Source organism: Thalassophryne amazonica, chromosome 13 (genome assembly GCF_902500255.1).
Source record: "Thalassophryne amazonica chromosome 13, fThaAma1.1, whole genome shotgun sequence".
In the NCBI taxonomy this organism is placed as follows: Eukaryota; Metazoa; Chordata; class Actinopteri; order Batrachoidiformes; family Batrachoididae; genus Thalassophryne; species Thalassophryne amazonica.
Genome location: NC_047115.1, coordinates 16,321,279 through 16,335,076, shown reverse-complemented (window position 1 = coordinate 16,335,076; position 13,798 = coordinate 16,321,279). Strand labels below are relative to the sequence as shown.

Below are 13,798 nucleotides of genomic sequence, written 5' to 3'. Positions count from 1 at the left end.
TCTCAATCTCTCTCCCTCTGTCTGTCTGTCTCTCTCTCTCTCTCTCTCCCTCTGTCTCTCCCTCTCTCTCCCTCTGTCGCTCTCTCTCTCTCCCTCTGTCTCTCTCTCTCTCTCTCTCTCCCTCTGTCTCTCCCTCTGTCGCTCTCTCTCTCTCTCTCTCTCTCTCTCCCTCTGTCTCTCCCTCTGTCGCTCTCTCTCTCTCTCTCTCTCTCTCTCCCTCTCTCCCTCTCTCTCCCTCTGTCTGTCTGTGTCTCTCTCTCTCCCTCTCTCTCCCTCTGTCGCTCTCTCTCTCAATCTCTCTCCCTCTCTCTCTCTCTCAATCTCTCTCCCTCTGTCGCTCTCTCTCTCAATCTCTCTCCCTCTCTCTCTCTCTCAATCTCTCTCCCTCTCTCTCTCTCTCTCTCTCTCTCTCTCTCTCTCTCTCTCTCTCTCAATCTCTCTCCCTCTCTCTCTCTCTCTCCCTCTGTCGCTCTCTCTCTCTGGCGTGTAAATGATTTCTAGAGTTTTTTTTTTTTTCGGTCTGTACAGAACACAGTTGTGTGTTCTATATTACTGATAAGCTGAACATGAGTCTACACTCGGGCCATCAAATGTTTCACAAACCAGTCTAAATCTGTGATAGTGAGCTCTTCTCCTTTGCTGAGATAATCCATCCCACCTCATAGGTGTGCCATATCAAGATGCTGATTAGACACCATGATTAGTGCACAGGTGTGCCTTAGACTGTCCACAATAAAAGGCCACTCTGAAAGGTGCAGTTTTATCACACAGCACAATGCCACAGATGCCGCAAGATTTGAGGGAGCGTGCAGTTGGCATGCTGACAGCAGGAATGTCAACCAGAGCTGTTGCTCGTGTATTGAATGTTCATTTCTCTACCATAAGCCGTCTCCAAAGGCATTTCAGAGAATTTGGCAGTACATCCAACCAGCCTCACAACCGCAGACCACGTGTAACCACACCAGCCCAGGACCTCCACATCCAGCATGTTCACCTCCAAGATCGTCTGAGACCAGCCACTCGGACAGCTGCTGAAACAATCGGTTTGCATAACCAAAGAATTTCTGCACAAACTGTCAGAAACCGTCTCAGGGAAGCTCATCTGCATGCTCGTCGTCCTCATCGGGGTCTCGACCTGACTCCAGTTTGTCCTCGTAACCGACTTGAGTGGGCAAATGCTCACATTCGCTGGCGTTTGGCACGTTGGAGAGGGGTTCTCTTCACGGATGAATCCCGGTTCACACTGTTCAGGGCAGATGGCAGACAGCGTGTGTGGCGTCGTGTGGGTGAGCGGTTTTCTGATGTCAATGTTGTGGATCGAGTGGCCCATGGTGGCAGTGGGGTTATGGTATGGGCAGGCGTCTGTTATGGACGAAGAACACAGGTGCATTTCATTGATGGCATTTTGAATGCACAGAGATACCGTGACGAGATCCTGAGGCCCATTGTTGTGCCGTACATCCAAGAACATCACCTCATGTTGCAGCAGGATAATGCACGGCCCCATGTTGCAAGGATCTGTACACAATTCTTGGAAGCTGAAAATATCCCAGTTCTTGCATGGCCGGCATACTCAACGGACATGTCACCCATTGAGCATGTTTGGGATGCTCTGGACCGGCGTATACGACAGCATGTACCAGTTCCTGCCAATATCCAGCAACTTCGCACAGCCATTGAAGAGGAGTGGACCAACATTCCACAGGCCACAACTGACAACCTGATCAACTCTATGCGAAGGAGATGTGTTGCACTGCATGAGGCAAATGGTGGTCACACCAGATACTGACCGGTATCCCCCCCAATAAAACAAAACTGCACCTTTCAGAGTGGCCTTTTATTGTGGGCAGTCTAAGGCACACCTGTGCACCAATCATGGTGTCTAATCAGCATCTTGGTATGGCACACCTGTGAGGTGGGATGGATTATCTCAGCAAAGGAGAAGTGCTCACTATCACAGATTTAGACTGGTTTGTGAACAATATTTGAGGGAAATGGTGATATTGTGTATGTGGAAAAAGTTTTAGATCTTTGAGTTCATCTCATACAAATTGGGAGCAAAACCAAAAGTGTTGCGTTTATATTTTTGTTGAGTACAAATACATTATTATCACTAATTATGGATACAGGAGAAGTTTGCCGGTGCACTCTCGGACCCAGGTGTGAACAGGGCTCAGGGCTAACCTTACCCCTACCCCTAACCCAGGCAGAGTTCCCCTGAGGGCTGAGTTCTCGTTACCATAATTATGATGTGACATAATTATGTCATTCAAAGCGCATATTAAACAAATATGTAGGACTGCTTTTTTTGCATTTACGCAATATCTCTAAAATTAGAAAGGTCTTGTCTCAGAGTGATGCTGAAAAACTAATTCATGCATTTATTTCCTCTAGGCTGGACTATTGTAATTCATTATTATCAGGTTGTCCTAAAAGTTCCCTGAAAAGCCTTCAGTTAATTCAAAATGCTGCAGCTAGAGTACTGACAGGGACTAGAAGGAGAGAGCATATCTCACCCATATTGGCCTCTCTTCATTGGCTTCCTGTTAATTCTAGAATAGAATTTAAAATTCTTCTTCTTACTTATAAGGTTTTGAATAATCAGGTCCCATCTTATCTTAGGGACCTCATAGTACCATATCACCCCAATAGAGCGCTTCGCTCTCAGACTGTAGGCTTACTTGTAGTTCCTAGGGTTTGTAAGAGTAGAATGGGAGGCAGAGCCTTCAGCTTTCAGGCTCCTCTCCTGTGGAACCAGCTCCCAATTCGGATCAGGGAGACAGACACCCTCTCTACTTTTAAGATTAGGCTTAAAACTTTCCTTTTTGCTAAAGCTTATAGTTAGGGCTGGATCAGGTGACCCTGAACCATCCCTTAGTTATGCTATATGCTATAGACTTAGACTGCTGGGGTGTTCCCATGATGCACTGAGTGTTTCTTTCTCTTTTTGCTCTGTATGCACCACTCTGCATTTAATCATTGGTGATTGATCTCTGCTCTCCTCCACAGCATGTCTTTTTCTTGGTTCTCTCCCTCAGCCCCAACCAGTCCCAGCAGAAGACTGCCCCTCCCTGAGCCTGGTTCTGCTGGAGGTTTCTTCCTGTTAAAAGGGAGTTTTTCCTTCTCACTGTCGCCAAGTGCTTGCTCACAGGGGGTCGTTTTGACCGTTGGGGTTTTTACGTAATTATTGTATGGCCTTGCCTTACAATATAAAGCTCCTTGGGGCAATTGTTTGTTGTGATTTGGCGCTATATAAATAAAATTGATGATGATGATGATGATGATCCCTGAATCAAGAGTTCTGACAAAGTTCATCCATCCATATCATTTCATCTGTGCATTTCCTTAGTTTTATTTATGATGTGGATGTTTGTAACCACACACACACACACACACACACACACACACACACACACACACACACACACACACACACACACACACACACACACACACACACACACACACACACACACACACACACACACGCATCTTTAACTGCTTAGTCCAATTAAGGGTCGCAGGGGGCTAGAGCCTATCACAGCAGTCACAGGGTGTGAGGCAAGGTGCACCCTGGACAGGACGCAAGTCTGTCACAGGGTCACATCAGACAAACAAACACAATCACACCCGCATGCACACCTACGGACAATTTAAAGTATCAAATTCACCTAACCTGTGTGTCTTTTGGATGTGGGAGGAAGCCGGAGCACCCGGAGAGAACCCATGCAAACACGAGGAGAGCATGAAAACTCCACACAGAAAGGCCACAGGTGGGAATCGAACCCATGACCTTCTTGCTGTGAGGCAACAGTGCTAACCACTAATCCACCGTGTTGCCATGTTTGTAACCATTTCCATAAAATTCCATTTGTACAGTGCTGGAGAGAGGCCACAAGACAACACTAGACAATGCAAATACAAAAATGTCCTACTTGCACTAATTAAACAACAGGTAGCTGCATCAAAAAATATCTTGCAAATTAAAGCAAGAGTCCTCAGGAGATGACATATCCCCCCAGTCCCCAAAAATCAGGAATACAAAGTGTCGGGGGATCACCCGGATACACGTTTATGCTAAATATGAATGAAATTGGTCAACTGGTTCTTGAGACATCATGCTACCATATTTTGAAAATCTTCCTGTGACCTTAAAATTGACCCCAAGATCACCATAATCAACTGGTGTTGGGGGATCATCGAAGTACATCCCAATGCTAAATATGAATGAAACTGGTTAACTGATTCTTGAGATATCGTGCTAAAAATGAAAATGGACGGGATGACAGATGGACATACTGATCGCTATAACCCCCCCCCCCCCCCCCCATTTTATTCTGTGGTGATAAAAAGTCACAAACATAGAGAACACAAATAAATACAGCTTGCTGCATATTCAACAATTTGTCTGCTGAAGATTCACACTATACACCCAAATGGATCCATGACACAATGGAAGCACAAAAAGACATTTCTGTTGTTCAGCGCATTTTAAACAAAATAATAAAATGTGAAAATACAACTAGTGTAACAGTAAAATCATCAACAACGTAAATAAATAAACTCAGCCAGCCATTCGGGGTGAGAATGATCATTGTTCACTGCAATGCAAAGAAGGTTCCATCAGTTCTGTCCTCTTTTTGTGTTGTTAGTGCTTCTGGTGTGTTGTGGAGCTTTGCAGCATGTTTTTCTTTTTTTTTTTGGGAGGGGGGGTGTTGTAACAATTTTGCAGCAGACGTGTCTGCATGTGCTGCTGAGGAGATTCATTTGTGTTCTCTATGTTTGCAAGTGTGTTTTTTTCAGTGTGCAAAACATTTTTGATGCAACTACCTGTTGTTAAATTGATGCTTTTTTCTGCATTTGCTGTCTTAATGTTTAAGAGTTGTGGCCTTTACTTTGAGAAAATCTCTTTGCATGATAGCAACTTTTTGAATCTCTCCTCATAATAGCAAACAGTTGTCAGACACTTACACAGTTCTCTCCTGTTGGACCGAACTTCAGATATGGATGCAAATGCATGTGGGCAATACACATTACTGTACAAAACTACTTGACAAAGTACTGCAGCCTGTCAAGTGGTGAGCAGTCTGGCTGTTATTACCCATCTCGGGATGCAGAGTGAACCTGTAGGTGGAAGCAGCAGCAAAGAACATGCCTCACAGCACAAATACAGTGGAAACGTACAAATGAATGCAAATTACATCTACACTTATCTTAAGAGTCTGTGTGGGAGAAGGAGAGCCAAGAAGGACGCAAACAAAATGATTACGCAAGGGTTTTTTTTTTTCCTCGCACGCATCATAAATGGTATGTGAGAATGTGTGCAAATGACTATGTATGTCTGTGTAATCAAAGATACTCAGCATATAATATTACACACGGTAATACGCACTGTGATGAAAAACAAGGTTTTGCAATTTTGCAGGTGTACTTGTGTGCGTTATCAGATATTCTTCTAACGATGCATTCAAATGCAATTCAAATATGCATCAGCATGAACTAAATGAAGTATTTCCAGTGCTGCTTACGTGATGTGGACATCACAGTGTGGTGACGTCTTTCCAGTCTTCAGTTATGCACATCCAACTGTTATAGTCTTCATTATTGTTGGTACATTACAGAAGCAGACACAATGTACTTGAAACCATGAATTAGTCATATTTCTCGGCATGTGAAGTCAGTGATATGGCCCCAGTTATTTTTAAAAGATGACTGAGAACATCATAGTTATGCAAACATGCCTCCAACCAAGTCAATAAAATGCAAATGTAAATCAAGAGGGTTTTTTTTTTGGTTCTTTGTGGTTTGGATTTGGAATTACTACAGAGACTACAGACAGTGTGAAATTTATCAGTGGCACTGGGATCTGGTAAACTTTCTTTTAAAACAAACAAACAACAACAACAAAAAAATATAAACTGTTACGTCTGAGAATGTGTGTATTTTCAGTAGACGTAAGGCCATAAACACTCTGAGGCCCCTTGGTGCCAGTTGGCAGGGGTCATATTTTGATGTTTTGCTTTGATATCCTTGTTGTTCTGTTTCAGTATTATTTTTTTTTAGTATATTCTCTATGAGACCTGCGTAATTATTCCCTGCTGTAAATATTTTCTTGCGCTTTTACTTTGACATTTCGTCTGAGTTCATCTCATGTTGCTTAACTTCCTGTTTCAGACTTTGGTTTCACATAGTTTCATAATTCTGGATTTGATTGTTCACATGTATATTTAGACACTTTCAGGTTGTTCCATCATTGTCAGATTATATTAGGTTTGTCCTGATTTCTAGCATCCATATTATAGTGCTTACTTCCAGTGTTTTGACCTCTTGTTACAGACCTTTGCTGTTGTTCTGGACTGATTTCCTGCTAAGAAAAGTCTTTGTGACTGATCTTTGCCTGTTTTTGAATAACCCTTTGTTAACTTCCTCAGAAAGACATTTGGCAATTTCACTGATCACCTGTTTGCCTGACTTCTTGCCTGTTTTTTTTTTTTTTACCAAGCCTGTTGTCTGCTGCTAAAAGTCAGCTGGCTGCATTTTATTTGCAACAATAAACATGTTTTTGCGTGCCTTCCCTTATGGTTCTCTGCATTGGCATCCATAACCAAAACATTACAGCCAGTGTTTATCCTGGAAGTCTACGCACTTCCTGGATGGGACCCCACTCCATCACAAGTTAATTCCACAGCCAAGGCTGGTACCCATTTACAGCTGGGTGGACTGGAATAATAGAGATGAACTGTCTTATCAAAGGACACAGCCAGGTTGTGTGAAACCCCTCTTGAGGTTCCGAGGTCCAGATACTGCCACTGGGGAGTCCGGGCTTTCTCTGTGGCTGCAGCCAGACCGTGGAACAAGCTCCCACCGAGATCTGCTTCACCACTGACCTGGGTCTAAATTAAAAACCTTCCTTTTCAGAATGGCTTTTACACAACCAGCAGTGCTCTGACATTTTATTCGGTTCTTATCTGCAAATAATTTGGATGTATATTTTTATTGATGTGTCAAATTTGCCTATTGTCTTAATTTAGTCTTTATGTTTTTATCTGACTGTGAAGCACTTTGGTCACCCTCTGGGCTGTGGAATGGGCTACATAAATAAACTTTGATTGATTGATTGAATTAAACCCCGGGAGTATAGTTCAATTGCTAAGCCACAGAGCAGGTAGATAATGTTTTTTCAGCTGACTGTAAACTATGGTAGAGGGTTATGCAGGTTGAATTTTAGCACTGAACATTTGTAACAAATTTCAATTAACTGCATGGATCGTCCAAAGGTGGAAAAATATTCTCTGACCATTCGCATCGATGCAAAAATACAAGCAATCTTGACCCTGCTGACCTTAGGGGGAAAAGGAATTAAAGAGTAATCAAGTAGGTAGTTACAATATCACATCACCTGGTATGCTACACAATTCAAATGTATAAAATTAAACTTTGCTGATGTATAAAGTTTCAAAACCAGTATGAAGTCAGTTGAAAAACTAGCACCATACTAATAACACAATATTAGGCAAAAAACTATGTGACCAACTATGTGCTTTTTTCCATAGAGATTCCAAAGAGATTGGAACTCAATGAGCTGAAATTAATATCCGGTTTCCAGTGAAGTGAATCTGGGTCCATGAATTTGCCTCGATGGGATGCCTGTCCATCACAGGTCACACTTCAAGGCATAGCCGTAACCATTTACACCTGAATGAACTGGGACAGTGTGTTTTTTACAAGAAACGCACAGGCAGCTCTGAGTGGGAAGCAACACTGAACTTGGTCTTTAGGTTTTATAGTTGTATAACGGCTGAGTGAATCCTTGTCTTTTGATTGGTGCTTTGTATGTCACGTGACATGTATTATTCATCCCATTTGTGTTGCATTGCATTTAGAGTGCAATTTGGTTCCATTTAGAGTGTAAATTTTCTTCTATACGTTTGGTACCATTGCACTCTGCGCACACACACACACACACACACACACACACACACACACACACACACACACACACACACACACACACACACACACACACACACACACACACACACACCCCTACACATACATGCACACACACACATACGCACGCATGCAGGCACACACAAAACAAATCAACTGAGCTGTAAGCTGTCTGGAGACTGTTAGCAGAATGCTAGAATGCACATAGTCTTTTTTTCTTTTTTGGTAGTACACACGCACAAGCGCTGTCCGGGTTGTGTGAGCATGCGAACGCGGGACAACGATTTGATTTAGCTAACTGACGGTGCTAGTTCTTGTAACACCACACACACACACACACACATCCAAAATTCACTCCGCTGTAAAGCGTCTGGATGCATGAAGAGCTGTTCAGATGAAAAGCTGAAAAGCTGACATGATTTTTGGCTGGACTTAGGAACTACACAACGTCTTTTCTTTTTTTTTTTTTTTTGGACGTATGAAGACAGTGCACTGCATCACCGGACTACATGTCACAATTTGGACTCCTATTTAAACATCGTGTTGGACTTTAGCAGCAGTGGAACACCAAAATGTAAGTCCCTTTTCTGTTGTTTATAAATTAATAAAATATCAAATGACAAGGATCTATTTTAGCTGTTATATAAAACAAATAATGAATGTTTTTACATTCATTATTTGTATACTATTGCACAGAACCACCTGTTCTTATTCTACTAGACTGTGTGAATAAAATTTGCACTGCCAATCCCTATTACGACCACCTGAAAGACTAAGATGAAGAAAAAAACCCTTCATGTTCCTGCAGTTTTTCGTTATGTCAAACGAGTTGTGTAGCACACCCACTTGTACAAACATTCAGGTTCCCTCTCTTTACCTTGAATTCGTATGACTCCTCTATGATGACCTCCAGTTTGACGTGGTCTCCCAGCATGGGGCGGCCCATCTCTGCAATGCGCAGCTCCTCTTCATCTTTTCCTGCCAGTGCTTCTTCTTCCTCCTCTTCTCCTTTCTGTCCTTCCTCTGAAAACACAGAAACCAGCAGTCAAAACAAGATGGGAAAAGAACTGGTGGCTAAATTTGATATTTGGGACTTGTGGAACAGATAGCACAGAAAAAAATAAAGCACATCCACAGAAGCCTAGAACTCTTTCAGACTGATCCTGGGTGTTTTGGTGGCTTCCCTATCTCCGTATCTCCTTTGAGCATGGTTACTCAATTTTTTGAGAACGGCTTACCTGACACAGATTTACCATCCAGTACCACACTGTTTGTTTTCTTAATGACTGATGTGAATGTCATGATATATTCAGTGTTTTGTAAATGTTCATGTGTTCAGCCCCTGATTTTCCATATCGTCCCAACTTTTTCTGACTTGGGGTTGAACCTTTGAACTGTATCTTGATTGTGGTTCCTCACTTGTATGTCATTTTGGATAAAGGTTTCAGCTAAATGAATGTAATGTAACATCTTGATGGAACCTGGAGCTTGGATTTTTCTAGTATTTCCCACAGCCACTAGATGGCGGGTTTACCTGATGGGCCTGACTTGTGGATCATAGTGTTGGTTTCAGCACAGTGAGAAGATGGTAGATGAAAATATTGCAGAAAGGAGCTTTAATGTCCTCTGTAGCGCTCCCCCCCATCTTGCCATCTCTACCAGTTGGACACTAAATGCAGCCCTTTCTGGTTAACTTGCGTCAACTGCTGTAAAGGAAGTGTGCAAATTACACATTTTAATCATTTATGACTGTGGCCCATCTGGCCAATTAAGATTTTTATAGCCCTGGAACATAAAGTTGAAATGCAATAAGCGCAGTGCTACAGTAAGTCCAACATTCTGATTAACAGCTGCAGTGTTTGGACTTTTTGGATTTGGGCTGTGGTTTTAATGCATCAGCATTACAAGAACCACAATATTTTCTAAATGAGTGGACACCAGTAGCTTTACTTTCAAGCAAACCTACAAGTAGCTGAAGTGCTAGATACAAATTGAATAATATTAGATTCTTCAAATCCATCAGTTTTCATTGTGTTGTGTGGAACCACAGGAGATATATCATGCATCAAGTTTAAGTTCAAGACAGCCTGAAGTGTATTATGTTTACTACTGAAGCATCAGAGTCTTAAGAGACTCAACAAGCTCATCAGGAGAGCTGGCTCTGTCCTGGGGGTTGAGCTGGAGTCTGTGGTGGAGGTGTCAGAGAGGAGGATGTTGAGGAAACTGCGCAACATGCTGGATAACACCTCCCTCTCCCTGCATGCCACACTGACGTCCTGTCAGAGCACCTTCAGCCATGGACTGAGACCACTGAGGTGCACCACAGAACACCACAGAAGGTCTTTCCTGTCATTCTGCCATTGGGGTCAATTATAACCCAGCACAATCTGTCCTTTCATTGTTATGCAGATGATCTGCAAATCTATCTGCCTGTGAGGACTAATGGGAGTGATGCTTTGTCATCATTATTTAATTGTATTTGTGATGTAAAGCAGTGGCTGTCCCAAAACTTCCTTTACCTGAATGATGGTAAAACGGAGATCATGGTGTTTGAGCGCTCTGGCATACCAAATGTGGTAACACCAAATTTTGGTGCTTTGGCTAACTATGTAAAACCAGCTGTCAAGAATTTGGGAGTGATATTTGACAGCTGTTTGAGGTTCTATCAACAGATAAATTCTGTTGTCAAAGCTAGTTTTTTCCAACTTCGCCTTTTGGCTAAAACAAAGCACTTTCTCAGTAGACGTGCTCTTGAGACGGCCATTCATGCTTGCATCAGCTCCAGACTTGATTATTGTAATGCACTTTATTCGGGCATTAATCAGTCGTCTGTTGCACGTCTCCAGTTGGTGCAGAATGCTGCTGCTCGTCTTTTGACAAACACTTTTAGACGAGAGCATATTACGCCCGTCCTGTACTCACTCCACTGGCTTCCAGTTCGTTTTAGAATTGATTTTAAAATTTTAATGTTTGTTTTTAAAGCTATTTATGGCCTTGCACCTCCCTACTTGTCTGAAATTTTAACTTTGCGCACCTACAGTAGGACATTAAGGGCGTCTGGCCAGCTTTACTTAGATGTTCCAAGGTCAAGATATAAACGCTGGGCTGATCATGCTTTCGCGGTAGCTGGCCCCAGACTGTGGAATGAGCTACCTCTTGAGTTACGTACTATTCCTGACCTAGCACTTTTTAAATCTAAGTTAAAGACTTATTTATATAACTGGCTTTTAACACTTAGTGGGGAGGTGCCATGTTCTGTTATTTTTATGTTCTTTTTTATGTGTTGTTTTAAAATTTTTATTTTATATGTGTTTTATTTTTGTAAATTTGTGTTTTTAATGTTAAGCACTTTGGACACCAGTCGGTGCTGTAAAGCGCTTTATAAATAAATGTTGATTGATTGATTGATTTCCTGCCTGTGGCAATCAGACTGTATAATTCCTCTCCCTTCTGCTAAATGAATACATAATGAACATAGTTATTCTGAGTTATTCAGTTACTCAGAGTTATGTGGAATATTGTTGAACCTTTTGTGCAGATGTCTTCCAGTCATTTTGCATAAATTTGTTGTACTTATTGTAAAACAACAACAAAAAAAACATTGTTCATGTTTACTGTTTCGGTACTCTGGCAAAATAATGTCCTTCAGGATAAATAAAGTTGATCTTATCTTAAAGTTAAATACTTTTTCTTGTGTGGTGATATACCTGATCTTTCACTGCAAAAAATGAAGGCTTTGGCTTTTTGACCACACCAGTGGGTTGTTTGATTGAGCAACCTTGACTGCCTACCTGGGCAGTGTAAGAGAGCGCGCACGTTCCAGCGGGAGAGCGAGAGAGTCTGTGATCAGATTTTGCATGGCGGAACAGTTATCCATGCCATTATGGTGCAGTGCATTGTGGGTCTGCACCAGCTCAATGATCATTTGTTCCCCTCTGCTGAGCTGCACCGTGGAGCTTAAAGCCCGCTCGCGTTCATGCATGCAAATTTCTTACCTGGATCAGTTTCTTCAAAGCTCAGTTAATCACAACCAATAAGCAGTGATCAGTTCAGTGCACAAAGCAATATGAGGTCACAAAGTACACACAGGACAGGAAGATCACAGGAGGGGCGTGCACGAGGTTTGCAAAGCTAAAAAGACATTTTTTTATATGAATCTGTATGAATCACAGAGAAAAGTTATTTTTTGCAAACCAAACAAAAATGATCACTGTATTTTTTTGTGATGTGCACGCAGTGGTTTAGGGATTTATTTTCAGGGGGCATTCAGTCTGAGATACAAGCAAGTGGCACTCCAAGGAAAAAGGGGTGGCACCACTGGTTTAACACTTTAAATAATAGCCAAATTTAGTAACAGTTGAAGAATGTGACACTTTCCTTTTATTCTGAGCCTTTAGTGCATCAATGATTTGTTTTAATGAACTTGAAAGTAACAATTTGGAATAATCTTGTCTGGACGATGTCAGTATTGTCTGATGTCACACTTGCACCAAAATGTATGCCCTAAATTAACTTTCACATACTGCTAATAATTTTTCCCCTGTTTGTTTGTGAACAGCCCACAATTTTTCATATATCATTATGAAATTCTTAATGAAAATTCACATCCTGAAACAAGAACTGATTAAATTTTCAAGGTCAAAGGTCAAAGTCAGGAAAAATCTTTAATTACTTTAATATTTGACAGTGTTATGTAGAATGATATAATTTAATTTGACAAGGTTTGATCCAGATCTGATCCAGATTACAGATATTGTGGCTATTTAACATTGCAAACGCCATTTAATGTATATTTTACATTATATAGAAATCAAACGTGCCTCAATCACTCTCATATTTGAAAATGAGGTGCAGACTGACACTATCACCTGACAAAGTTTGACCCAGATCTGATGCGAATTGTGGCTTTTTGTGGACATTTTAATTTAATATTGAAAAGTCCATTTGATATACATTTTACATTATATCTCAATCAAAAGTGCCCCAGTCACTCTCATTTTTCTGTTCTGGATTTAGCTACACCACCAAAATTGGATGGAAGTTACAATTTTATGCCTGTTTGTCTTTTAGTGCAGCAGATAATTGAAATGATCATGCAAATGGTGATAAAAGCGTCAAATTTGGCAGAAATACTCCTTAGACACCCCTCTTTTGAAAAAACCCCCAAAACAAAACAAAAAAAAAAACAATTGGCCACTTGACTTTTCAATTGGTGGTCAGGTAGGGGTCAATTGAAGAATTACACAGAGGTCAAAATTAAAAGATGCTCCAATCATATTGAAAAATATTCCACATTATTTGCCTGATCATAAAGATTCCAAAAAGGTATAGTTTGGACTACCTGTGACTGAATTCTGTGGAGTTACGAGATTAAAAACAGAAAGAATGGTGACAAAGGTCAGTTTCATTTTGTAAAGGGGGTTAAAAGTTAAAGTTGCTCCAATTTTGGTACAAAGTGATGCAAATTATTGGTTGAGCTAATAGGATTAATAAATGGAATAGTGTTGACAGTGCTGAACGCTTGATCTCCAAATTAAAGGTCAAACAAGGTCTACATCTATTGGATTCTATGACATGTGACATATGTTACCCCGTACCGTGATAAGTAAGGATGATACATGGTCCAAACTATTCCTTTTTAAAACCGTGTTAACTAGTAATTACATCACTTTTTACCAAAATTGGAGCAACTTTGACTTTTGACCCCTGTACAAAATTAAACTGACCTTTGTCACCATTCTTGCTGTTTTTATCCCATAACTCCATAGAATTCAGTCACAGATAGTCCAAACTATACCTTTTTGGAATCTTTATGATCAGGTAAATATGTGGAATATTTTTCAATATG

At 41.1% G+C, this 13,798-nt stretch overlaps 1 protein-coding gene across 3 annotated transcripts in view; it reads right to left on the bottom strand.

Moving 5' to 3' along the window:
* Nucleotides 1-13,798, bottom strand: part of slc8a1b (solute carrier family 8 member 1b) — a 363,534-nt gene that overhangs the window by 66,403 nt on the left and 283,333 nt on the right. For all 3 annotated transcript variants that reach the window (XM_034185109.1, XM_034185110.1, XM_034185111.1), the window contains one exon: nt 8,828-8,973. In XM_034185109.1, coding sequence (XP_034041000.1) covers nt 8,828-8,973 — 146 coding nt within the window. The remainder of the gene's footprint in view (nt 1-8,827; nt 8,974-13,798) is intronic.